Here is a 27826-nt window from a genome sequence, read left to right as displayed (position 1 = left end):
TGATTTGGAAAGGCACACACCTGTCTATATAATGTCCCACGGTTGACAGTGAATGCCAGAGCAAAAAACATGCCATGAGATCGAAGGAATTGTCCATAGAGCTCCAAGACAGGATTGTGTTGAGGCACAGATCTGGGGAAGGGTAGCAAAACATTTCTGCAGCATTGAAGGTCCCCATGAGCACAGTGGCATCCATCATTCTTAAATGTAAGAAGTTTGGAACCACCAAGACTCTTCCTAGAGCTGGCTGCCCGGCCAAACTGAGCAATCGGTGGAGAAGGGCCTAGGTCGGGAGGTGACCAAAAACCTGATGGCCACTCTGACAGAGCTCCAGAGTTCTTCTGTGGAGATGGGAGAACCTTCCAGAAGGACAACCATCTCTGCAGCACTCCATCAATCAGGCCTTTATGGTAGAGTGGCCAGACAGAAGCTACTCCTCAGTAAAACGGACATGACAGCCCGCTTGGAGTTTGCCAAAAGGCACCTAAAGTACTCTCAGACCATGAGAAACAAGATCTCTGATCTGATGAAACCAAGATTGAACTCTTTGGCCTGAATGCCAAGCGTCGTGTCTGGAGGAAACCTGGCACTATCCCTACGGTGAAGCATGGTGGTGGCAGCATCATGCTGTGGGGATGTTTTTCAGTGGCAGGGATTGGGAGACTAGTCAGGATCAAGGAAAAGATGAACGGAGCAATGTACAGATATATCCTTGATGAAAACCTGCTCCAGAGCTCTCTGGACCTCAGACTGGGGCAAAGGTTCACCGTCCAACAGGACAACAACCCTCAGCTCACAACCAAGACAACGCAGGAGTGGCTTCGGGACAAGTCTCTGAATGTCCTTGAGTGGCCCAACCAGAGCTTTACGCACAATTTCTTCGACCTCATGGCTTGGTAAGCATTTCAGGGTAAGAGCTGCACCTGTTGTATTCGGCAAATGTGAAAAATAAAATTGTATTTTATTTTACTTGAACCCGATCGAACATGGAGAGACCTGAAAATAGCTGTGCAGCGATGCTCCCCATCCAACCTGACAGAGCTTGAGAGGATCTGCAGAGAAGAATGGGAGAAACTCCCCAAATACAGGTGTGCCAAGCTTGTTGTATCATACCCAAGAAGACTTGAGGCTGTAATCGCTGCCAAAGATGTTTCAACAAAGTACTGAGTAAAGGGTCTGAATACTTATGTAAAATGTGATATTTCAGTGTTTTTTTATTTATCAATTTGCAAACATTTCTAAAAACCTGCTTTTGCTTTGTCATTATGGGGTATTGTGTGTAGCTTGATGAGGAAACATGAATGAATTCATTTTAGAATAAGGCTGTAACGTACCAAAATGTGGAAAAGGTCAAGGGGTCTGAATACTTTCCGAATGCACTGTATATTTCACCTAGGCTGTATATTTCACCTGGGTATTCACACTCCTTGACTTTTTTTTAAACATTTTGTTGTCTTACAGCCTGAAATGTAAATGGATTAAATTTAGATTTTGTGTCACTGGCCTACACACAATACCCCAAAATGTCAAAGTGGAAATATCAGTCGAGCAGTGAACTTCAAACACAAATTCAATCACATAGACCAGAGAGGTTTTCCAATGCCTGGCAAACAAGGGCGTCTATTGGTAGATGTGTGGAAAAAAAGCAGACATTGAATATCACTTTAATAAATGATGAAGTTATTAATTACACTTTGGATAGTGTATCAATACACCCAGTCACTACAAAGATACAGGCGTCCTTCCTAACTCAGTTGCCGGAGAGGAAGGAAACCGCTCAGGGATTTCACAATGAGGCCAATGGTGACTTTAAAACAATTACAGAGTTTAATGGCTGTGAAAGGAGAAAATTGAGGATGGATCAACAACATTGTAGTAACACTGTCATGACCCATATATTTACACCTGATGTGACATACAGTATATTGCGTTATTTTATGGCTGGTTATGACGCATTCATACGTTTCAAAATCTACATTTATTCAAATGTGTCAGATGTAATCACTGCCAAAGGTGATTCTAACATGTATTGACTCTGGGGTGTGAATACTTATGTAAATGAGATATTTCTCAATTTCATTTTCAATACATTTGCAAACATTTCTAAAAACATGTTTTTACTTTGTCATTATGGGGTATTGTGTGTAGATAAATATTTAATCAATTTTGAATTCAGGTTGTGACACAACAATGTGGAATAAGTCAAGGGGTATGAGTAACTTTTTGATGGCACTGTAAATGTGACATATTATACAACGGTGGGTCTAATCCTGAATGCTGATTGGTTAAAAACGCATTCCAGCCGGTGTCTATTCCACAAGTTACCACCGACTAAATCTATGATGTCAAAATGCCTATTTACTCTGTTCCATCTGACTGCGCAATCTGCTGTCTCATCAGCCCAGCCAGGCAATTTATAAACTTGATCTCGACTATAAAAAGGATCAAGACATTATCTCACATTTATTTTAGACTAACATTCAGATTTCAACAGCGGAGATTTGTATAAACCTTGCTGTCTCTCCAACATTTGCAACATTGTTTCAATATTCAATTTCGACCTCCAGCTGTCCCATAGTAATGAACGTTTTGGGAGTCGGGGTGAGACAGACAGGAAGGTTTTCTCAGCCAGTCAAAATCATGACTCAGCATCATTTTTATGGATATATAAAAATAACTATCAATAAAAAGCAGGTCAAACGAAGTGGAGCTAGTTTGAAGTCTTTCCAGCTTCAGTTTGAATTGATTGTGTTAGCTGTGTTGTTGGCTAGCTCCTTTGAACAAATGTCCTGACGAGAAAGCACATTTTCTATGTCAGGTGAAATCGTGCATCATCAGCTCCTTATGAATGTATCCACATAAATGTCACAGCTTAAAGAAACGTTAAACAGCTTAAACAAATGCAAATGCAGCTACTTCGTTGTTATTCTGGCTGCACTGTTTAACGTGACTGTAAGTTAGCCGTAGTTGGCTAGCTAGCAAGCAAGGGATAAGAACGTTGCCAGCCAATATGGCAATGGAACATTTAGAATGAATGCCTGGGTCGCGTCCGTAAACACAGAACAAAAAGACTGAACGACTGGGTCGCATTTCTGGTCACTGAACCGATAGAAGGAACAGCTTGGGTAGCAACCCTAGATTTGTGTCAGCGCTATTTCTTGTGGAAGGGTGAAATTGTATGAATAAAATCATAAAAATATATTATTGAATGAAAATGTCAATCATGATTTTAATATGTTGGTAACCCGTTGTATAAAAGTGATTATGCCCTCGAAGTCAGTGTTTGACTTCGTCTCGTGCCTAACACCCGTGCCAATATATCCTCCAAACACTGGCTTCTTGGGCATTATCACTTAATTATATCATGCGAGATATATGTAATCAAAGGTGACATTCAACTAATGTCAGCCCAGGTGAAATATACTCTATCTACAATGGGTAGATGTCACTATTTTGACATCCTCTAATGATACAATGTTGCAGCGCCAACATGTTTACAGTATATTAGCATCATACACCCCACTTGCCATACAACATTAAGACATGTATAGACTCTGACATCCCTTATAATGACACCGGCTCAATTGTTTATTCGCCCTCTACCATCAGTTCCATGTAAGCACCGTTGAGCTCGGCTGTTGCACTTCCATCAGTCAATGTGTTAAAAATGAAATGAGTAAATAGGAAATTAATAAGCTGAGAGATTTGAGCGTGTGGGCTCCACCGACGCTCGGTACTCCGCCGCTGGGGGACATGGTTCAATACGATTTGCATGAAACTTGAGTGGGGGAAAATAGACCCGGAATAAATTAGCTATTAGGACTCAGGGAAAAGTGAAATGTTCTTCCTGCTATCTGCTGTTCAGCATCATTTTCCCTCATCACAATTAAAGCGCTGTATATTTTTCTACCACACTAATAACTCATTTTGCTTATGGACAATATCATATTCAAACTGATGTACAAACAACTTGAAGATTATAGTATCATTTCATTCAATTGAAAAAGTTAGCTGCTTTGAGTTCAGGGTATGGGAAGTGGTGTTTTGCATGACAAAACGAGATGCGTACTGTGGAGTAGAATATCCTGAAACCATACAGGAAGGGACCTCCATATTGTAATTTGATTAGGATACCACAATATGTCATCCAAATGACAATGACTAATGTAGCACCGTGCTCAAAATGACAATAGCCGCCACCCCTTCACTATTTCTCCCCCAACGGGAGTACATGGTTGTGTATTGTGGGAATACCTATGGGGCCTACGGGAGTTCATAAAGCCTTACAAATCACCACAGAAGACCATTTAAAATCTGTGTTAACCCACCCTTGCAGTATACTGTAAGTATCCAAAGTACTCATACCCTCATCTGTGTCCAATTAAAATACTCTGTCTCCCTGAACCCTTCTTTCCACTGAGCACAACCTCTGGACCCGTATCCACTCTCCAGGCCCTGCCCTGTGCCATTAGCTTTCATAGACGCATAATGAAAATGCTGGCAGGTCCCCTGTCCGCACCTCTCCCCATTTCTTCCCCCCACCACCCTCCTTCGTTGAGAGCAGAACCTATGGACCATACTTTCCCTCCATCTCTCTCTGCTCTGGGCCTAGCAGTATCATTAGCAGTCCTAGCTCACAGTGCTCCACCGTGGAGCCCCGGGGGCACAGCCTTGTGCCTTAATTACCTAACTAATGAGTCATTGTGAGAGGCCTGCTGGTGCCGTGCATTGGCCCGCCACTCGCTCAGAGGTAAACAAAAATGCACACTCTCTAAGACTTAGGCACACCGACCCCCGGTAAGCACACAATCTCTCAAACACACACAAAGAGACAGACACGCACACACATGTACGCTTGATCTCTCACACGCACACACACGGGCATTCACACCTTGTGCTCCGGCGAAGTGGGAGATAACCAGGAGACAAGCTGCTCCTGTTCCCTTCTCAGATACAGTGTTGAAGATGACCACATTCTAATCATTTAAAACTGAACTACTGCCAGGGGTCATGTTCCAGAGGGAGGAAGAGTCACTGCTAGCCTGCAAGATGTTGTTACAGGTTATGCAAGTCTTATGACAGCTTACACAGTGGCACCGTAACAGACTGCATCATGAGCAGAGTAGGCAGTCATCAAGAGACTGGACCCGTCCGAAGCAGGCATAATCGATGAAGAGCTTTGGTTTAGTGTGTCGTTTGACTAGGCAGTGAGTCTCCAACAAGGACTGCTAAAATGCTCATTTAATTGTACTTTTGAAGTCTAGACAGTGCATTTAAGCATCCATCTGTAGATCACCATGTACATATGCATCCCCTGCTACTTTCAATCTCAGCACAACCACACACAAGCCTATAAAAGAGCGGAAAAGCACAGAGTTAACCAAAATCTCCCTCTTTAAATGTCTAAAGACTGTATGTTGTGACGGCTAAATGAAAAGGCGCTCGGCGACTTGATGGAGGGAAAACTACCTGTAATTTGTTCAGCCTGTAAAAAGGTTTATAAATAGGAAAAAAGGGCTCTCTGGAATAAAGTCTCTCCCTCCATCAGATTTTCTTGACAGGAAGTCTCCGAAGCAAGTTTTCTGAGAAAGTAGATCCGTTGACAGCCCTGTTGCTCGGAGACGGGCAGCTCTTGAGAGACAAGCAGTGTTAAATGAGCAGGCGTTTATCAATGCCCATATGAATCCATTGACGACATTCAGCGGTGCACCACAGCAGACCTGGGTTCAAATAGTATTCTGAATCTTTCAAATACTTTAGCTATGCATGACAGAGGTTGCCTGGCCGCAATTGAACCAATCGAAAATGTTTAAAAAAAAGTGAAAACCCTGCCCACCTGGCAATCCAGGCAGGATCAAGTAAACACTCAAGATCTCAAATACTATTTGAACCCAAGTCTGGCTCCACAACAGTACATGAGTTTCTCCTTCCTCCCTTTAGGTTTGAGTCCATTTCCATAACATTTTCTGACATTAGGGTTCCATTGAAAGAAGCCACACTTGAATAAGAGAAGTGTTCAACGCCAATTGATTGGAAGATCCAAAATTAGAATTGTAAAATATGGAGATTAGAATTTGACAAAGTAGCTTGTGATTAACATAAGGATTAGACCCCTTCAACAAGGCTAGATTTCCATTCCTTATTTACAGGCACCTTGTTCCTGGCATCAAATGCATTTCTGTTTACTCTCAAGTCCATAATCTTCTTTACTTCTGTTCTTGGTTTATATAATGTATGAGAATGTTTTGGGGAGGGATACCAACGACCACAGCTCCAGCTGTGAGAACATTTCTTCTTAGGAAAACATGGGGAATCTGTCTTAGTGAAAAACGAAATAGTTTTTATGTTATCCTCCAGGGTTCATCTATAATGCCTACCGTCTGTGTTTGTACTAGATGTATAAATCACCATCACCATCACTATGACTATGGGGATCATATCTTTCCATATAGAGAGATATTATAAACCACAAGGCTGTATGGTAGGTCTGTCTGGGTACCTGTGGGTGGCTTAGGTTGTGTGTGTGTCTGTTTCTGTATTGTACGTGGGTGGAAGACGGTACCCACATTGATAATGACATGCAAACAGCCCTAGGTCCCCAGCATTCCTCTGGGATCACCAGTTTAAACATCTCATGTAGTGCCCTTGGTACGGAGTATGGAGAACCACCACAACTGCAACTCAATACCTAAAGCCTAGTTAATTAAAAGGTCCAACATTTTAAATAATAACCCAATGGAGTAGAACACCTCAGTGCAGTAGTAGACAATGTAGTGGTATACCTCAGGGCTGAGTACAAGCCCCATCTCAAAGGCTGTGAACTCGAATATGTTTGATGATAAAATGTGGCAACGTAAACTATCAATGAGGTGTTACATGTTTTTCAGCTAAACGCAGGCCTCTTGAGAAACCACATGCAGTGCCTTCAGAAAGTATTCATACCTCTTGAATTATTCCACATTTTGTTGTGCTACAGCCTGAGTTCATAATGGATTACATTTATTTTTTCTCCCCCATTTACATACACCCTATAATGACAAAGTGGAACATGTTTTTAGAAATGTTTGCAAATGTACAGAAAATAAAATACAGAAATCTAATTTACATAAATATACACACCCCTGAGTCAATACATGTTAGCATCGCCTTTGGCAGCGATTACAGCTGTGAGTCTTCTTGGGTAATTCTAAGACATTTGCAAACCTAGATTGTACAATATTTTCATATTATTCTTTAAAAATGTCTTCAAGCTCTGTCAAATTGTTGAATGATCATTGCTAGACAGTCATTTTCAAGACTTGCCATATACTTTCAAGACGATTTTAAGTCAAAACTGTAACTAGGCCACTCAGGAACATTCAATGTCATCTTGGTAAGCTAGTCCAGTGTATATTTGGCTTATGTTGTAGGTTATTGTCCTGCTGAAAGGAGAATTTGTCTCCCAGTGTCTGTTGAAAAGCAGGCTAAACCAGGTTTTCCTCCAGTTCTTTTTATCCTAAAAAAACTCCCTAGTCATTGCCGATGACAAACATACCCATGACATGATGCAGCTACCACCATGCTTGAAAATTTGAACAGTGGTACTCGGTGATGTGTTTTGTTGGATTTGCCCCAAACATAACGATTTGTACTCAGAAATTGCCCCAAAACATTCTGTTTTACTTTCGTGTCTTATTGCAAACAGGATGCATGTTTTGGAATATTTTTATTCTGTACAGACTTCCTTCTTTTCACTCTGTAATTTAGGTTAGTATTGTGGAGTACTACAATGTTGTTGATCCATCCTCAGTTTTCTCCTATCACAGCAATTAAACTCTAACTGTTTTAAAGTCACCATTGGCCTCATGGTGAAATCCCTGAGCGGTTTCCTTCCTCTCCAGCAACTGAGTTAGGAAGGATGCCTGTATCTTAGTGACTGGGTGTATTGATACACTATACAAAGTGTAATTAATAACTTCACCATGCTCAAAGGGATGTTCAATGTCTGCTTTTTCTTACCCATCTACCAATAGTTGCCTTTCTTTGCGAGGCATTGGAAAACCTACTGGTCTTTGTGGTTGAATCTGTGTTTGAAATTCATTGCTCGACTGAGGGACCTTACAGATAATTGTATGTGCGGGGTACAGAGATGAGAGAGTCATTCAAAAAGCATGTTAAACACTATTATTACACACAGAGTGTGAGTCCATGCAAGTTATTATGTGACTTGTTAAGCTAATTTTACTCCTGAACTTATTTAGACTTGCCATAACAAAGGGGTTGAATACTAATTTACTCAAGACATTTCAGCTTTTAATTTTTAATACATTTGTAAAAATGTCTAAAAACATAATTCCACTATGAAATTATAGGGTATTGTGTGTAAGCCAGTGACACACAATCTCAATTTAGTCCATTTTAAATTCCGGCTGTAACACAACAAAATGTGGAAAAAGTCAAGGGGTGAGAATACTTTCTGAAGGCACTAAGTGTTTTCACAACTGTATAGAGTAGATTATCCACTTCTATGTGCAGCCGGCATTGTAAACATGTGTCTGCACCTACACACATGGTGTGAATCATCTCATTGTCTTACATAGCATTAATAAATAACTCTACTCTTCCTCATATTTTCCATAGAGATGCACTAGCATTTACCATAACAAAAGTTAGGGAGGCATATGGGAAACAAGAGGACCCCAAACTCTAACTGATTCCCCTGACTGAGTCTGAAGGGGCCAGTGGGATACGTCAAGAGACACTATCCTAAATTAATAAACAGATACTCTAATCATCCACACCCTCTTCAGTAGTCATTAACTCCCATTACAAAAAGCCCTGTACTCACACCTCAGTCTCCCAGCAGATGGGAGCTCCACCAGACAACAGGTGGTAGATCGTCATGGAAACCATTCCCGGCACGATAATGATTGAACCCATGGAAACAATGCCTGGGACCTCGCTAACAACTCAGACGTATGAGTGAAATACGAGACAGATCTGCAATAATTACGGAATGTGTCTATGATCTTTATTAGAATTAATTGCCTACAGTGCCTTGCGAAACACCTCCATCTTTTGTTTCTAAATGACCAGAATATATTGCCATAGACATAGAGGATTATTATATATATATAATTGACGCTGTGATACCTACATACTTCACAAGCGATGTACTAAATTCTTGAAAGACAAGACCCGTGTTCCCATGAATTATGAAATAAGTAAAATGCAGGAGAATGACTGAAAAACATATGAATATATTACTAAAGAGAACAGATAGAGACGACTAGTGATTGACTCAGTTTACACAGTATGAGAGACAGGCTCATGGAGAAAGCATACACAACCAGCGTGTGTTGGTGAGGTGGGCTCAAACCTTGACATGACTATTTAGAGAAGACATTTTGTCAATACGATACTTTTCTTCTGTGTGGTTTTTCAGTGATCCCAGATAGCCCAACGGAGTCGAATGAACACCGTTTAGCTAACATTTTCCCAAGTTTGTCGATAGCTGAGGATAAGTCATCAGTGGGTAGGCTACTCTAGTCCTTCAGGACTAGAGTAGCCCCCCCCCCCCCCCCCATATCTACATCGATCTAATAAGATATAACTTAAAATCTGCTTTTGAAAAGTCCGATTTTTCATAACACGCCAGATCAGAGGAGTTCAAACAGCTCCAGAATGTCAACCACTGATTAGTGGTTGATGGGAGAGAATGGCTGTAGGATAAGCAGGAAGTAGCATGGCAGTCTCGAGCTGTGCATGTCAATTATTCGGTGACATTTTTGGAATGACAACTGGAACTCCACTAACTGAATGAGAATGAAGACGAATGAAAAACAACTGTACATGTTCAGATCTGTCATTTAAGTGCGCACATGCATACACTCTCGGTACATTCTGTATCTTGTCATTCCAATTTCAAGCTTTCACAGAAAACCAATGCCTCATGCACCTTGAGATGAACCTTCAACCGAGACCTTTGAAAACAGAAATGTTCAAACCCAGCTTTCAGGAAGTGAGGTCAAGATTCTCCAGAATGAGGACACTTCCTGTGAACAGTGAGCAACAACCCAGTGCCTTCTTTATAAAGTCCAAGAACAGCAATGAGAGGATACAATATATCCTCTTTTTACAGCAGACAAATATCATTGTTCCTCATTTGGGTTGTGTGAAGGCTGGGTCAGAGGTGTTTGGTTAAATTTAGCTTGTTTACTCCTCTGCTATCTATGCCTAGATTGCATTTCAACACAATCAATACTGTCATATTGGATCAGAGCAACAGGATAATAAGACTCAATAAAGCTGTGAGGGGCGTATAGGGGGTATTGTATATCAGAGTAGCGGGAAGAGGATGGAAGCTAGGATAGAAAATGGGGTTGGTAAAAACAGGCATTCAAACACACACATACAACATGCGCGTGCATACACACACACACACACACACACACACACACACACACACACACACACACACACACACACACACACACACACACATTGTTACAGTATATATACAAACACATAATGCACACAGACCCCACACTCAGAAATCCCCACACACCTCTAGAGAGAGAATGAGAACTCTCCTGAAAGCTAAATAAGACAGGTTTATATCTGGGCTGCCAGTAAAACCAAATCATGAACAGACTATTTGCCTCCACGAAGGAGAAGGAACATATTTGTATGTACACGTATTTCACATAGCAAATGATGTTCCGTTCACCACAGAAGATAGACCCTTAGACACAGGAAACAGTATTTGCAGAATAAGAACAATCCTCCTGTAGAATCAAGGCTAATCTCAAACATATTGCCTCAGACACAGGCTCAGATACAGGAGGTAGAGAGAGAGGGGGAGAGGAAGGAACTGTACAGAAATCTGCGTTTCCTGTTGATGAAAACGTTGTCAGCAGTTGCTCTTGTTTGAAGCCTAATGATTAAGAACCTGCTGAGTTTTACAATGTCAGACGTTTTAATGCTGCTCCAACACATTTTCTTTTAAAAACAATAGGCTGGTATTCAACTGCTTGAGTGGTCCAAAGCAACAGCAAGGAACATTCAGCACCAAATAGTAGCATAGTAGCAATCATCTGTTGCTGTATGGACACCTGTAAACCTATGCCTCCTGTATCGAGCAACCTCAAACGGTATTTATATGTGACGTATTTACAGAATAGTTAAACATCCTACTTACAGTGTATGACATCCACTGAGTGTACAAAACATTATGAACACCTGCTCTTTCCATGACATAGACTGACCAGGTGAATGATATGATCCCTTATTGATGTCACTTGTGAAATCCACTTCAATCAGTGTAGATTAATGGGTGGTGACAGGTTAAAGAAGGATGTTTAAGCCTTGAGAAAACTGAGACATGGATTGTGTATGTGTACCATTCAGACAGTGAATGGGCAAGACAAAATATTTAAGCGCCTATGAACGGGCTATTGTAGTAGGTGCTGCCGGGTTTTTCAAGCTCAACAGTTTCCTGTGTGTATCAAGAGTGGTCCACCACCCAAAGGACATCCAGCCAACTTGACACAACTCTGGGAAGCATTTGCATCAACATCGGCCAGCATCCCTGTGGAAGGCTTTTGACACCTTGTAGAGTCCATGCCCCAACGAATTGAGGCTATTCTGACAGAACAAGGGGGGTGCAACTCAATATTAGCAAGGTGTTCTTAATGTTTTGTACACTCAGTGTATTTGGTTACTGATTTAACCTAGTAGGAGCTGTCTGCTATCCAAAGCCTTCCGTGGTTTATTGATTGACAGAGTATGCTAATCTGACCAGTAACATCAGAGGTTTCCATCGCTATCACAACATCTACAGTTGAAGTCGGAGGTTTACATAGACCTTAGCCAAATACATTTAAATTCAGTTTTTCACAATTCCTGACATTTAATCCTAGTAAAAATTGTCTGTCTTAGGTCAGTCAGGATCACCACTTTATTTTAAGAATGTGAAATGTCAGAATAATAGTACAGATAATGATTTATTTCAGCTTTTTATCTGTCATCACATTCCCAGTGAGTCAGACGTTTACAAACACTCAATTAGTATTTGGTAGCATTGCCTTTAAATTGATTAACTTGGGTCAAATGTTTTGGGTAGCCTTCCACAAGCTTCCCACAATAAGTTGGGTGAATTTTGGCCCATTCTTCCTGACAGAGCTGGTGTAATGGAGTCAGGTTTGTAGGCCTCCTTGCTCGCACATGCTTTTTCAGTTCTGCCAACAAATTGTCTATAGGATTGAGGTCAGGGCTTTGTGATGGCCACTCCAATACCTTGACTTTGTTCCCCTTAAGCCATTTTGCCACAACTTTGGAAGTATGCTTGGGGTCATTGTCGATTTGGAAGACCCATGTCAGGAAGCTTTAACTTCCTGACTGATGTCTTGAGATGTTGCTTCAATATATCCACATCATTTTCCTCCCTCATGATGCCATCTATTTTGTGAAGTGCACCAGTCCCTCCTGCAGCAAAGCACCTCCACAACACCCCCGTGCTTCACGGTTGGGATGGTGTTCTTCGGCTTGCAAGCCTCCCCCTTTTTCCTCCAAACATAACGATGGTCATTATGGCCAAGCAGTTCTATATTTGTTTCATCAGACCAGAGGACATTTCTCCAAAAAGTACGATCTTTGTCCCCATATGCAGATGCAAACCATAGTCTGGCTTTTTTTTGGTGGTTTTGGAGCAGTGGCTTCTTCCTTGCTGAGCGGCCTTTCAGGTTATGTCAATATAGGACTTGTTTTACTGTGGATATAGATACTTTGTACCTGTTTCCTCCAGCATCTTCACAAGGTCCTTTGTTGTTGTTCTGGGATTGATTTGCACTTTTTGCACCAAGGTACGTTCATCTCTAGGAGACAGAGCACGTCTCCTTCCTGAGCGGTATGACGGCTGCGTGGTCCCATGGTGTTTATTCTTGTGTACAATTGTTTGTACAGATGAACGTGGTACCTTCAGGCGTTTGGAAATTGCTCCCAAGGATGAACCGGACTTATGGAGGTCTACAAATTTTTTTTTCTGAGGTTTTGGCTGATTTCTTTAGATTTTCCATGATGTCAAGCAAAGTGCCACTGAGTTTGAAGGTAGGCCTTGAAATACATCCAGAGGTACACCTCCAATTGACTCAAATGATGTCAATTAGCCTATCCAAAGCTTCTAAAGCCAAGCCATGAATTTTCCAAGCTGTTTAAAGGCACAGTCAACTTAGTGTATGTAAACTTCTGACCCACTGGAATTGTGATACAGTGAATTATAAGTGAAATATTCTGTCTGTAAACAATTGTTGGAAAAATGACTTGTGTCATGCACAAAGTAGATGTCCTAACCGAATTGGCAAAACTATAGTTTGTTAATAACAAGACATTGTGGAGTGGTTGAAAAACGAGTTTTAATGACTCCAACCTAAGCATATGTAAATTTCCAACTTCAACTGGGGTGGCAGGTAGCCTAGTGGTTAGAGCTTTGGACTAGTAACCGGAAGGTTGCTAGATCAAATGCCCGAGGTGACAAGGTAAAAATCTGTGGTTCTGCCCCTCAACAAGGCATTTAACCCATTGTTCCTAGGCTGTCATTGTAAATACGAATTTGTTCTTAACTGACTTGCCTAGTTAAATAAAAAAGTGTGCATGTCTTGGAATATAAAATACCCATAATCATTAGTAGGCTTACAGGCTCATTCATTTGTCATACCTCTAATGTTAGGATTAGGGGGTATAAGGTCATGGGATCCTAGATCTGTGGTTGGGGTCAATATCTACCCTAAGTGTGTCTTTTCTGTTTAGGTCATATCTACATTATAAACAACATGTTGAATGGAATCGAGCATGTTTCATCTGTGCCATCCAAACACCTCACCCATGCAGTGAGAATATAATGGAAATCTAAAGTAAAACCTGATGACCGTGAATTCACTTCAATGTCATTTCCCCGAGAACCGACCGCTGTTCAATTCTCCCTCTCGGAGTGGTGAACTGGGATAAATTCTGGCTCCCCGCATCCAGGGGCTAATCTCCACTCAGAACACACTACGGTGTTCTAAAATTCCACTGACCTCTCATTTCCGTGCTCCATATTCCCGCTTCCGATCAGAGCACAGGCGGAACACCGCTGCTTCTACACGTCAGTCACACGGAGCGGTGAGAAAAGCTTATATTAACAAGAGGACTTCAGGCTCTGGGGGTTTTGCATATAAATAATGTGTCTGGAGCCAAGATGAAATCAAATGGTGTGTGCGTGCGTGTGTGTGTCTGTCAGCTGGATTTGATTTCAAGGACAAAATCTCCGTAGCTATATGCTGTCTACTGGAAACTAACAAAGTATGTTTTCAATTTTTCATCCTCTTGACATTTTAAACATTTGAAATCACATTTTCGGAAATAAAATACGTGCCAAGCACTCCAAGAACCTTTCTATGTGTGTACGGTGAGATGGTTTCTTTCCACACTGGTTAGCACAGCACTCAGTTTGTCCTTTCCCTATGGGGCCATGGTGTTAATATCAAATAATTCTTGCCTCTTTGTTTCAAAGCCATTTTCGAAGGTAAATGAAAGGTAGCAGCATGGCCATGTTCGTGAATGTGAGAAATAAACTTACATAAAACTTGGGGTTATAGCTTGCTAGCTAAGGCTGCCTGGTATTTACAGTGGCCGTTTATTAAAAGCTCATGACACATTGCTCTTCATATCTTGGTCCGGTCTTTATGTGGCTCAACATGGCCCCCTGTCATTTGGTAATTTAAGGGCGCTTTCACATATCCCCTTATGATCCTGATCCTGGAGCATTTGATACCCTGATCCGCGCTATAAAGCATGTGTGAAACGCAAACGAACCCTGGCTGAAATGAATCCTGGACCTGTGTGAGTAGCGGGACCAAGATCCAGGACCAGAGTACCAGATATCGTGACACAGCATCTTGCTAATCGCACCCTGAAACTGGTATTTTCAAGTCTTGTGAAAGCAAAACGTATTCTGTAGAATTGCTCCAGGAAACCGAACCAGGGTGCTCCAGGAAACCGAACCAGGGTACCAAATTACATTTGTGAAAACACCCTAAAAGTAACTGGCAGTGCTATATAGTGGCTGTTTTAAAGATACATGGACATGATTGGAAACAAATAAACACGAACATTTGTAATCTTCCCATGTCCTAATTTTTGATTAGTTGAAAGTATTTGGTTAGAGCTTGTTGCTGAGACCAAAACACTTTTTAGAACAAGGAAGTATGAACCCGGATGCACAGAGGCCACATTTACATTACAAAGGCCTTATACCCAAGTAATTGGAATAAACAGGCTAGTTAGTATATACAACCATGAGGACGTATAGTGCACTTCTGTGATCATATTAAATGTTGTGTATTTTGTAGGAAACAGCACTAACATTTGCAGGAACTATGAAACTCCCTGTAGCCTAGTCACATGCCTGGTACAATTTAATTACATACAGTAAGTTATCCCCCAACAGTTACCCTAAAAAACTGCTTAGGTAATGTAAGGATTTTCAGACAGACCCAAACACTATAGGGACACAACTACACAGACTCAATATAGTCCTAGGAGACATAAACAGACACAGCTTTAAAAAAGAGTGAGGCTGAGAACTGAGAAAGAGCGAGCGAGAGACAAACAGACACAGTGGGAGAGAGAGAGAGATAGCGTGGGGGGGGGAGAGAGAGAGAGAGAGAGAGAGAGAGAGAGAGAGAGAGAGAGAGAGAGAGAGAGAGAGAGAGAGAGAGAGAGAGAGAGAGAGAGAGAGAGAGAGAGACGCACGCATGCAGCCCCAGACACCCAGATGGTGTATCTTAGTACCCATTCTCTCCCCGTCAGATTGACTAGCTAATGGAGTCTAATAAACTGTCACAGCCAACACACAGCACACTACATCTCCCAGCTTCTCCCGGCTCCAGAGGTCTGCATCTCCCACCAGCCCACCACCGTTCACACTGTTTGAATTGTAACTTCTCATGGAGGGAAATAAAGTGATGGCTATATTTATCCCCAGCTTCCATAGGTCTCTGCTGCTCGCCCCATATACCCGCCCCTGAGCCATGAGCAGAGCAGGTCTCAGGAAGAAACACCCCACCTTGCATCTCATCAACACCTCAAATTGCAACAAGAAATGGCTCTGTGGGTTGGGGGTGTGTGAGTAGGTGGGAGAAGGCGATGGAGTCTATTATGCTGGAGGAATGTATTTCCATCTAACTAAGTGTGAGGCGGAGGGCAACATGTTCTGTGGTTGGAGTGCATGTTGTGTTTGTCAGTTTAATTTCTGTTACTGAACTTGAACAATATGATGGACAATATGATAGTTAAGCATATCTTTGGTGTGTAAAAAGAGAGTTGGGAAACATTATAATTTGGTATTCTTACTGTAACAGTGATTAGTACATTTTTCAAACGGCTTAGAAATAACCACTGAATTACATGTCTTACCATCTTTCCCTACGAGGAAGTTGACGTATTGGTATGTGTAGGCTATGCCCACCTTGGTCTCCACCTGTGGTCTCTTCAGGGTGGAGTAGATCTTCCCTGGACTGTTCTCCTCTGATGGCTTCAGCTTCCTCAGTCCACAGCCCATCTCCCCAGAGTGTGTGTGGACCCTACATAGGGAATAGATGGGGCAGAATGAGATTCCTGTGAGTGTGTGTGTGTGTGTGTGTGTGTGTGTGTGTGTGTGTGTGTGTGTGTGTGTGTGTGTGTGGTGTGTGTGTGTGTGTGTGTGTGTGTGTGTGTGTGTGTGTGTGTGTGTGTGTGTGTGTGTGTGTGTGATAATAATAAGGTGGGTTCATATATTTGTCCTATTTCACACATGTACAAGTGTTTATTAATACACGTGTGAATTGGAAATTCGTTTTTTGCATATCCTAAATCCCCCTGAGACACCCTCGAAGAGTGGGGTCACGGCCAGGGTCTGCCATCACCTTGTTGGCTCTGGGATTTAAACTAGCAACCTTTTGGTTACTAGCCCAATGCTCTAACTGCTAGGGTACCTGATGCCCGTGTGTGTGAAACTGGACACCAGTCCCCAAAGCATAAGACATGTTCAATTTAGGGAGAGATGGATTAATCTCTCTATCACACACACACACACACACACACACACACACACACACACACACACACACACACACACACACACACACACACACACACACACACACACACACACACACACACACACACACACACACCTCACGTATGGGGCCCCAAGGGAGTCTCAGAGGGAAAACCAATAAATAAAAACATGCTGGATAAGCGGCTCCAAATAAATAAATAAATAAATAGGCATAAATGAGCTTGATTTTTCATGGGTTCCGGAGCCCTCGTTCCCTGGGGGACAAATTAACAGAGACAACCGTGAAAGACTATGGAAAAGGGCCTCTAAAGAGCCTGTGCACCGGGCGTCACCCAAATGGCTTGTGACAGCGGTGCTGCATCTCCATTGGCTCAGGCTGGCACAGGTAATATCCCATTGTGCTCTGCTGATTAAACCCAGGAGGGTGTGATGGGGGTTCCAGGGGGCGCGGCCCCCCAGCTGATGAGGAACGCACTGTATTATGTTCCCCTCTAATTATACGCCGTTCCGGGCTCCGCCAGCGGACTAATCCAGGAGGCCGTGGCGGGGACAGGAGGATGGGGGGAGATGGGAGGATGGGGGGGGGACAGGAGCGAACCGGTGCTCTGTTAATGAGGTGAGCAGGAAGAATGAAAAGGTGAGAATCAATCAAGGGAAAAAGAGGAAATGGGTGGCTGGTTGGAGATTGTTCGCTAGAGAGACGAGTTAGGTAATGCATGGCAAGTAGAGTCTGGAGAGATAGGCCACTGTAATTAGACCCTGTTGAATAGAAGTGACGAGAAGAGGAGATGACAGAGATTCAAAAGTATTGTCATGAGAGCCACTGTCTTCCACAACACCTACATAGATATCCGTGTTTGTATTATGAAATGAAATGTGTGTATCACCTATAATCTTTGTCTCTTTTTGATAAATGTCATGCGTGTGCATAAAATGTATAATTTATAACAATACAGGCAATGTCTTTCAAGTCAATACAAGCAGTGGCGTACCACAGTTTTATTGACCATCTCATACTATTCTACACATTTTGCAATGAGGATGAGAGAATTTAGCATTCTTTAAGCATATTTCCTGCTATTCTACACATTTTGCCATGGCTTATGACCTGCTTGCGGGGGCTGCAGGGTGAGTAGTTCAACAGTGAATACAAGGAATGCTTGTAGGATCTGATGTTTTGTAGTTTTGTAAATATGCTTCAAAGAAGTTTAAAATTGGTTTTTAAATGTTTAAAATAGAGCTCGGTGAGTCATCTCCCCGGGAATTGTGTCATTTCTTCTCTGTGTCTTTAAACTGGGGCTCATGCCTCAGTTCCAAAATCAAGAGCACACATTTCAAAGCCAAAAGAAACAAAAAAACAGATCTTCCATTTCCCTAAAAGTGTTCAATATCTCCTAAACAGCCCCCCAGGACTGAACTCTAAAGCAACTCGGCTCAATGACATCAACATTTTTCTGTCATCAAAGAAAACAGGCGAATACTACAGTAAAATATCCATAGTTTTTAACATTATCTCAGATGTGCTCTGTCTAAGTTCCAGTGAACTACGGAGAGAGGCTCCACAATGTAGTGTACAGGAAAGGCAGAAGAAGTCTGAACAAAAGGAGAAGAGAGAAAAACAAAAGGCTGAACATTTTAGAAAAACGTAGGGGCTCTTATTCGTATAGCTCCTGGAGGCCAACGGGGGGGGAGTGAGGCGAGGCCAGGGTATTTTTAGAGTTGACAGAAGAAGTGTGAGATGCTTATGATTTTCAGAGTGACTGTTTTCCCTCTCAAACTTCTCCTCAGAATCGAGGTGCATGTTCTGAGCATGCTCTGTCTGAGCTCTGCCTCTACGGGCCCACTTTGGTTAATCTCCTCTGCTTTTCAGACTGACAGCGAGGGAGTTTGGGTTACACCAACAGTCTAAACAACGGCTCGATATTGTCAGAAAAACAGAAAGGCATTGATTCTTTGCTGAATTAGGAATGATCGGTTCACTGTTTCTTTCCTTCTTTTGTTTGGAGTTAATTGCATTTGAGGTTTTACTCGATAAGACTTTGTAAGTCAAGATGTTATAGGAGTCCAAAGGGTTTGTTGTAACTGGATGTACTTAAATAGGACGGATATACACTGAACAAAATATAAACGCAACATGCAACAATTTAAACGATTTTAGTTCATATAAAGGAAATCAGTCAATTTAAATAAATAAATTAGACCCTAAGCTGTGGATTTCACATGACTGGGAATACATATGCATCTGTTGGTCACAGATACCTTAATAAACAAGGTAGGGGCGTGGATCAGAAAGCCAGTCAGTATCTGGTGTGACCACCATTTGCTTCATGCAACGCATCTCCTTCGCATTGAGTTGATCAGGCTGTTGATTGTGGTCTGTGGAGTGTTGTCCCACTCCTCTTCATATTGGCGGGGACTGGAACACGCTGTGGTAAACGTCGATCCAGAGCATCCCAAAAGTGCTCAATGGGTGACATGTCTGGTGAGTATGCAGGCCTTGGAAGAACTGGGGTGAAGGCGGCAGATATATGGCACGACAATAGGCCTCGGGATCTTGTCACAGTACCTCTGTGCGTTAAAATTCCAATCAATAAAATGCAATTGTGTTTGTTGTCCGCAGTTTATGCCTGCCCATACCATAACCCCACCTCCATCATGGGACACTCTGATCACAATGTTGACATCAGCAAACCGCTCGCCCACACCACGTTGTCTGCCATCTGCCAGGTACAGTTGAAACTGGGATTCATCAAGAGCACACATCTCTAGCATGCCAGTGGCCATCGATGGTGAGGAGTTGCCCACTGCAGTCAGGTCAAGACCCTGGTGAGGACGACGTGCACGCAGTTGAGCTTCCCTGAGACGGTTTCTGACAGTTTGAGCAGAAATGATTTGGTTATGCAAACCAACAGTTTCGTCAGCTGTCTGGGTGGCTGGTCTCAGACCATACATTGTTGGTTAAGGGCTTGTAAGTAAACATTGCACAGTAAGGTCTACACCTTCGGCGCATGTGACAAATAACATTTTATTTTATTTAAAGAAGCCAGATGTGGAGGTCCTGGGCTGGTGTTGTTACACATGGTCTGCGGTCGTGAGGCCGGTTGGACGTACTGCCAAATTCTATAAAACGACATTGAGGCAGCTTATGGTAGAGTAATCAACATGAAATTATCTGACAACAGCTCTGGTGAACATTCCTGCAGTCAGCAAGCCAATTGCACACTCCCTCAACACTTGAGACATCTGTGGCATTGTGTTGTGTGACAAAACTGCACATTTTAGTGGCCTTTTATTATTCAAAGCACAAGGTGCACCTGTGTAATGATCATGCTGTTTAATCAGTTTCTTGATATGCCACACCTGTCAGGTGGATGGATTATCTTGACAAAGGATAAACACTCAGTAACAGGGAAATAAGCTTTTTGTGCATATGAAACATTTCTGGGATATTTTATTTCAGCTCATGAAACAAGGGACCAACACATCACATGTTGCATTTATATTTTTGTTCAGTGTAGAAAGTCATGTTTGTTAGCCATGAACCTGTTTGGTTCCTAAACTGACCTATTTTGTACCTTCTACCCAACGCCAGCATCACAAGATACTTTTCACGTACACATGGATTTTGTATTGTAAATATGTGATAGTAGAGTAGTGGCCTGAGGGGAACACACTAAATGTATTGGGTAAAGTGTTATGAAATGTAATTTTTAAACTGAATATAACTGTCTTAATGGTGCTGGACCCCAGGAAGAGTAGATCCTTAATAAATATAAATATAAAATTCAATGGTTAAACATCCTTCATAACCACCAACATCTCCACAGTTACTTAGCACAGAATTTATGTTATCAGCTGGAAGACTGTGTCCCTTTTTCTCAGTGGAGGGAGGGAGAGCGGAGATCGATGAGTCGGGTGAGAGGCAGCATCACCGCTGCTCCTTCTCTCCCCTCAAACTGACCATCAGTCCAGTAATAAATAAATAAAAAATATGGAAACCAATTATTATGCTTACTTAGCTGTGCCTCACAAGTAATACAACAAATGATCTACTACCAGTGTGATCATCTACCTAATTTTAAATATAATTCCAAAATGGTCTGAGAACAACATTGGCTGGGTAATTCAAGCATAGCCAATACGCAGTGACAATGTTTTGGGCCTATAGCCCACTGCACAAACCTCATTGCTACAGTACTGTTTTTAATTGGGTAATGTGGTATAGGCTTACGTTATTTAAGTCATGTTAAAAAAAAATCTGAGTGGTAGATCTCGGCTTGCATTTTGACTTAGAAAGTGATCTTGACTCAGAAAAGGTTGGTGACCGCTAGATTAGAGGAAGAGTAAGCCAGCTCCAAACTTAAAGGGGGGCTGAACTTCCTGATTTGGCCTTGTTTTTTGGCTTGGTCATTAAGAAATGCAGCGGACATGACTGAAGGCAAACAAGGAGTTGTCTTGGGGGGGGGGGGGGGGGGGGGGGGGGGGGGGGTAAATGTGGGTGTCTCTTGTGTGTTTGTTCGCATGTGGCAAGAGTTTGTACATTCACTCTGCCAAAATACTGCACAGTTACAGTCACTCACCCTTCTAAATAACTTGAAATAGTCTAATCAGGTCTTGTGTCTTGAAGTCGCCTAGGCTAGCTAGTGCTAACTTCTTTCGCCAATTAGCTTCAGCCGGCTGGTGTGCGACTGTGGCAAAGTTGACATTGGACAGCCTAGTTCTGGGGCTAGTTAAGGACTGTCAATAACTTACGCAATGCAAATGGGACAATATTTAATGTTGCACATATTTTAGTTATCTAATTAAATGCTTTCAATATTTGTGTTTCTACAATTTATAGTTGGTTTAAGGTTAAGTCATAGAAATGTGGAGTTATTGACATTTAAAAAATATTGTCCCATGTACAGTAAATTGTGTAATTTACTATTGGTCCCTAACTAGCCCCATAGGGATACCGGATGTCAAACCAAATTGATAGGCATTATGATCAGGTCACATGCAGCTGTGCCCCAAAATGATGATTACTTGAGTGCTGCAGGCTGTGGGCAAATGTACAGTACCCTTCATTCCGTGACATACCAGTAATTTCCTTTCATCTCGCAAATCTCTGTTTTTGGACAGGGCTGACTTTACGACCAAAACTATCCTATTTACACTTTGTAGTCAATTTTCACAATCGAATAAACGTTTGACTCCCATCGATGCCACATAGGCAGGCTTTATTCAAAACTAAGAAGTTGCTTTTCAGGGGCAGACGCTCTTTAAAACACGGCCATCTCTTACATTGCCTCCGTCTCTACCCCGGACTTCTGCCTGTGTCTATCACAGTAACCCCGATTACCCCGGTTCTTCAATGTGACAAATAAAGCAGTTGTGTACAAGGTGCAGTTTCCTGGCAGCTGTTGTGTTGACCACTCAGGGGGGAGAGTGCTCTCAGGGGCCTGGAGCAGGGCCATTCCCTGTTTGGACTTCCTCCCTCCTTCCTTCCTTGGCTCCTTACCTGGGCGGGACAGTGGACAAGGGGCAAGGGGCCCAACAGAGGAAAAACAGAGGTGGGCTGGGATTTAGGTTGTGTTGGTGACCATACTACAGCAACAAAAACAATTAGACCAGTGCTAATATTACATAGCTTGAAAGCCCTGTAGTTAAGATGAAAACAAGGACCCTAACGCAATCCCAAATACTGGGCCTTCTCTGAAAACTGGAATAGCTTTTTTGAAAACCCACAGCTCGACACAGTTTATTACATTCAATATAAATCTCCAAGGACAAGACATAATGACACACATAAAGAAAGAGCCTTGCTGAAAGATGAGGGGAGATAAGTGCTGGTAAAAACAGAGTGCAGTAAACAAGCGTCTGCTTGAGCCTCTCCAGTGCTTCAAGGCTGAGTGTCCTGGCTGGCCCGGTGGTTGGTTCGATCTGGTTCCAGCCAAGCCATCTCTCTATCGTCTCAAGGCCTGGGCACAGCCGGCTACATATGCTGCACCCAGACACACATGTACTGTAGGGAGCTATTGCCATGGGAACCAGCCCCTTTAGAACTACTTCCCCTCTCAGGAGAATAATAGACACCAATATCTCTATTTTCCTCTCTCCAAGGGCTAAGCTCTCGTCTCTCCCTTCTCCCTTCTCTTTCTCTCACTGCCTGTAAGGTCTTCTCTCTCATTTCCTCCCAGTCTCTGTCTTTCAGTTCTGTATTTTGCATTTGCTTTGTTTGACAGTCATTATCTTGATAAAGTACGTATAATGTATTCACTCTGGGTTTTATACAATACCCAGAACTCTACACATTTCTAAATCTATCATGCATAAACATTGCAATGGATGAGTCCGATCATGGCCAAAGTGAATGGCAGACAGCAAGAAGGAAAATAACAATGCGAAAGAGGAAAAGCAGGTTGATAATATTCTATTTTCCAAAACATGGGCACAGAGATTTCAAGGAACGACTCATTGGTTTCATGCGAACTTGCTGGAGGCGGGCCATTTTTTTTTTATTACAGCCAACTGAAGCTAAGTTTTGCATTTCAGATACAGTATTGACAAGTCCTTGAACATTACTTGATCAATACTGCTGCAGTTCTTGACCACCCAGTCAATTTTCCTTCTAGAAATGCAGTATCAAAGGGGAGTTTTCTTCCTTGCTTAGCGACTACAAAACAAGTGAATACTGGATACCACCATGTTTTCCTTCCAGCAAAGGGATTTCTCTTAATATCCATTCTAAGTACTTTAAGGCTATGCCAAAGGCTTGAATAAATTGGTCTCTTCAAAAGCCCATCACTAAAGAAAGAAAAAGGAACAATCTTTGCCACAGATCATGTACCCAAGCATTTCAAAGGACATAGATGTGATGCTTATGCAAGAGTATAATCCATTTAGACTGTCATCGCTGTCAGGAGAAGTGCAATAAATTACCCGTCATCTTCCAGCAAGTAATCAGGCTAAGCTGTTTACCCAAAAGGCCTAAAATACGGTGGGTAGGTACTTGTAGGGAGGCAAATAGGGATAAATACAGTATGTGTGGAATTGTGTGTGTGTGTAGAATCTTTCAACTTGTGGCTAGGATGTGGGGATTGAGCTTGGGCCAATTCCGGTGTGAGTTATCTGGCCCAAATGTATATAATACTTGGGGCTCGGGCCGATTCCGATGTGAGTTATCTGGGCCAAATATATTACTTGAGGCTTGGGCCGATTGGGGCTACTCTCTGGCAGAGGATTACACGGGCTGCTTTATATAATTAACATTTCATTATTTATTTTTCCATATTTTCTCATTGTGTCTGTGATCAAAAAAATACAATTAACAATTAAATGAAATTCTTTAAGAGTCCTGTGTAGTATTTTAGTATTTTGATACTTTGTGCATTAAAATCTTTGTGGCTGGAGCCTCCTGAGTGGCACAGCAGTCTAAGACACTGCATCGCAGTGCAAACTGTGTTGCTACAGATGCTGGTTCGAGACCCGTGCCGGCTGCGGCCGGGAGACCCATGAGGCGATGAACAATTGAGTTAGGGGAGGGTTTGGCCGGCCGGGATGTCCTTGTCCCATCGCGCTGTAGCGACTCCTGTGGTCGGCCAGGCACATGCATGCTGAAACGGTCACCTGGTGTATGGTGTTTCCTCCGACACAAAATGTTTTTTTGTGGATGGGTATAATTTGTATGTATAAAATGTATAATAGTAATATTTCAAATGACTAAATCGGGTGATTTTGTATACATTTATTTAAATTTGCATCGGGCGGCTTCTGGGGAGATTCTGGTAAGATGCCGGCAAGGTCAGCCGAATTCCGGTAAAAGGAAACGGCCCGATGGTACTTGGGCCAATTCTGGACAGTCATTAATTTTGATTCCAGGCCGAGTCCGACACCCGATTCCAGATGATTCAATCAGTTCCAGACCCCAGGAAGAGGGCTGCTTCTGGGCCGATTCCTCATTGCTAGCTGGGATACTGTAAAATGCAGTAAACTTGTAGACTAGTGGTCAACTTTCTCCTACTCCCTCTGTGAATGTTTGCACTGTACATGCTGAGGAGAGTAGAACATCAATTAAGGTTTAAAATCAAGCAAGACTTGCCAATTCTATTCAACCCAACTCAATTCAAATTCAACTCAATACCAGATAAATCTCTACACCCTGGTCCAGTAGCAAACATATGGGAACTGGATTAAAATGGAAATTTGAACGTCAACACAGCTGGACGACAGAAGTCAATGTTCAGAAAATCTGTGAACATGATCTACTTTATGAAACACACAATAGTGAGTTCCTACTATGTAGGCCTTATAGATTATATCTGGCGTGTATTAAATTTAACAACGTAATTATGTCATGAAAGTGTTTTTGCTCCGGCTCCCTCGCTTCACCTTTTGCCCCATCTATTATTCTCTGTTTCAAATGAGGCCTACAGTGTGGAGCAGATACCACAATGACTTTCCCATTCAGGGCTGGCCAGTTATATTTGGGTTGTGGCTAGTCTGTGATGCAGTCATTTGGGGGTTCCTGGTGAAAAGTGTTTCCCTGTGTGTGTGTGTGTGTGTGTGTGTGTGTGTGTGTGTGTGTGTGTGTGTGTGTGTGTGTGTGTGTGTGTGTGTGTGTGTGTGTGTGTGTGCTAGCTCGTGACCCAGCAACAATAAAGGGTTAACAGCCCAGCCCTCACAACCAACCAGCTGGAACTGATTAACAGTTCACTCAAACTCTCTCTCTCTTCCTCACTCACTCCCTAACGCTCTCTCTCATTCCTTCTCACTCTCATTCTTCCTGTCTGTGTGCATTCCTCTCTCATGCCCTCTTCTCCTTTCTCCCAACCTCTTATCCCTTCTCACATCCTTCAACTCATTCACTCTACTTTGTCCCTCCTCGCTCTTTCTTTCTCTCACACTGGCAAACACACACACACACTCTCTCTCTGCAGTAGAGGCTAAGGTTTAATACTGTATGTCAAGCACATCTTGAAATATCATCAGGGTTCAGTGATTGGAGCCAGGTAGACATTTCTGGCATTCTCACCCCTCTGGTACCACACTTCCAGTTCTCTGCTGCCAATGACTGGAACGAATTGCAAAAATCACTGAAGCTGGAGTCTTATATCTCCCTCAGTAACTTTAAGCATCAGCTGTCAGAGCAGCTTACCAATCATTGCACCTGTACATAGCCCATCTGTAAATAGCCCACCCAACTACCTCATCCCCATATTGTTATTTATTTTTTTGCTCCTTTGCACCCCAGTATCTCTACTTGCACCCCAGTATCTCTACTCTACTTCCAGTGTTAATGTTAAATTGTAATTATTTCACGACTATGGCTTATTTATTGCCTAACCTCGCTAATCTTACTAAATTTGCACACACTGTATATAGATTTTTCTATTGTGTTATTGACTGTACGTTTGTTTATCCCATGTGTAACTCTGTGTTGTTTGTGTCGCACTGCTTTGCTTTATCTTAGCCAGGTCGCAGTTGTAAATGAGAACTTGTTCTCAACTGGCCTACCTGGTTAAATAAAGGTGAATCAAAATTTAAAAAATACATTACATTTTTTGAACTTCAAACCAACCAGCTCATTGATCTGCATGATTACCGCTCTGAGCATGACCAGGTGTTTGTGTGTGTGTGTGTGTGTGTGTGTGTGTGTGTGTGTGTGTGTGTGTGTGTGTGTGTGTGTGTGTGTGTGTGTGTGTGTGTGTGTGTGTGTGTGTGTGTGTGTGTGGGCGTGGGTGAGTGTGGGTTGGTGATCAGGAGTTTCTTGTAAGACATTGCACCCAAGCCAAACTTGTGGCTTGCGGCATCCCTTGACTGATGCATTCATCCTCATTAATCTGCCTCTGAACGGTTGTTATGCTATAAACAACTAGAACACTAAGTTGTCTGTGGCTTCTGTCCAAAGAGATGTAAAGTCTGTCTTTATCAGTGTCTTTTCCTGTAGGCTACATATTTATTTTCTCAAGCCTTGAGAAATAAGGTTGTAGACTAGTGGTAAACACATGCAAGTTAAAGTATAAAGAAAAGGGAGTTACCTGATCAGAAGCTGTTGACTACAGGAGTTGGAAAGTTCACTGTTGAGATCAAGAGAAAGCCACTGGAACGGATCCTCGAACAAACACACACATTCCACTGACAGGAGAACAGCACCGCGCAACAGTCCACGCTCAGATCCTCTGCGATTCTTCACTCAGGTCCTGTCGATACAGCTCGAACTGAGGCTTTCGGTCAAAGAGGGAAAAAAAGACAGCAAGAAGACTCAAATCTGGATGGGATCAGTAGCTCTGCCAGCTTGTAATATCCTCGCCAGAGGCTCACTAGCTAACGGTGCGCAGCAAACACTTTGAGTGCGTGCGTTTAGGTCATGCTCAAAGTATGCCTCGGCTATGTTCTGCAAGCTCAGGGAAACCACATCCTGTCACATATCTACCTCCTCTCTCTCTCTTTCTCTCTTTCTCTCTTGTGATTGTCTGAAGCGATGGAGCGCTCTGACCCAACCTCTGTTCGGCGCAGCCCCTCCACCCCTCTATCTTTCCCTCTCCCTCTCTTTCACTCACTCAAGGCTTCTCCGGGAGCCGCACCAGTTCCAGTCGACTGACTGAAGAATCCATCTGAGGATGAGGCTGGGGGAAAGAGGGAGGGCGAGAGGGAAGGGGGGGGGGGGAATGCCACAGAGAGAGAACGAAATGAGGAGAGGTGAGGAAGCAAGAAAGGGTGTACAAGGAGTACAAGTGTAGAAAGAGCTAGGGAGACAGAAGGATGGAA

General features: G+C 42.6%; 1 protein-coding gene across 2 annotated transcripts in view; it reads right to left on the bottom strand.

Annotated features, from left to right (window-relative positions):
• Positions 1–27621, bottom strand: part of LOC106605274 (raftlin) — a 67119-nt gene extending 39498 nt beyond the window's left edge. For both annotated transcript variants that reach the window (XM_014200731.3, XM_014200732.3), the window contains exons 1-2: positions 27097–27621; positions 16435–16601 (exon numbers count right to left, since the gene is read on the bottom strand). In XM_014200731.3, coding sequence (XP_014056206.3) covers positions 16435–16579 — 145 coding nt within the window. In that variant the 5' untranslated portion in view covers positions 16580–16601; positions 27097–27621. The remainder of the gene's footprint in view (positions 1–16434; positions 16602–27096) is intronic.
• Between the last annotated feature and the right edge of the window lie 205 nt (positions 27622–27826).

This window comes from Salmo salar, chromosome 05 (assembly GCF_965601325.2).
Source record: "Salmo salar chromosome 05, fSalSal1, whole genome shotgun sequence".
NCBI lineage: Eukaryota > Metazoa > Chordata > Actinopteri > Salmoniformes > Salmonidae > Salmo > Salmo salar.
Note: the sequence above shows the minus strand (reverse complement) of the source record. Positions and strands in the feature narration are given on the sequence as shown.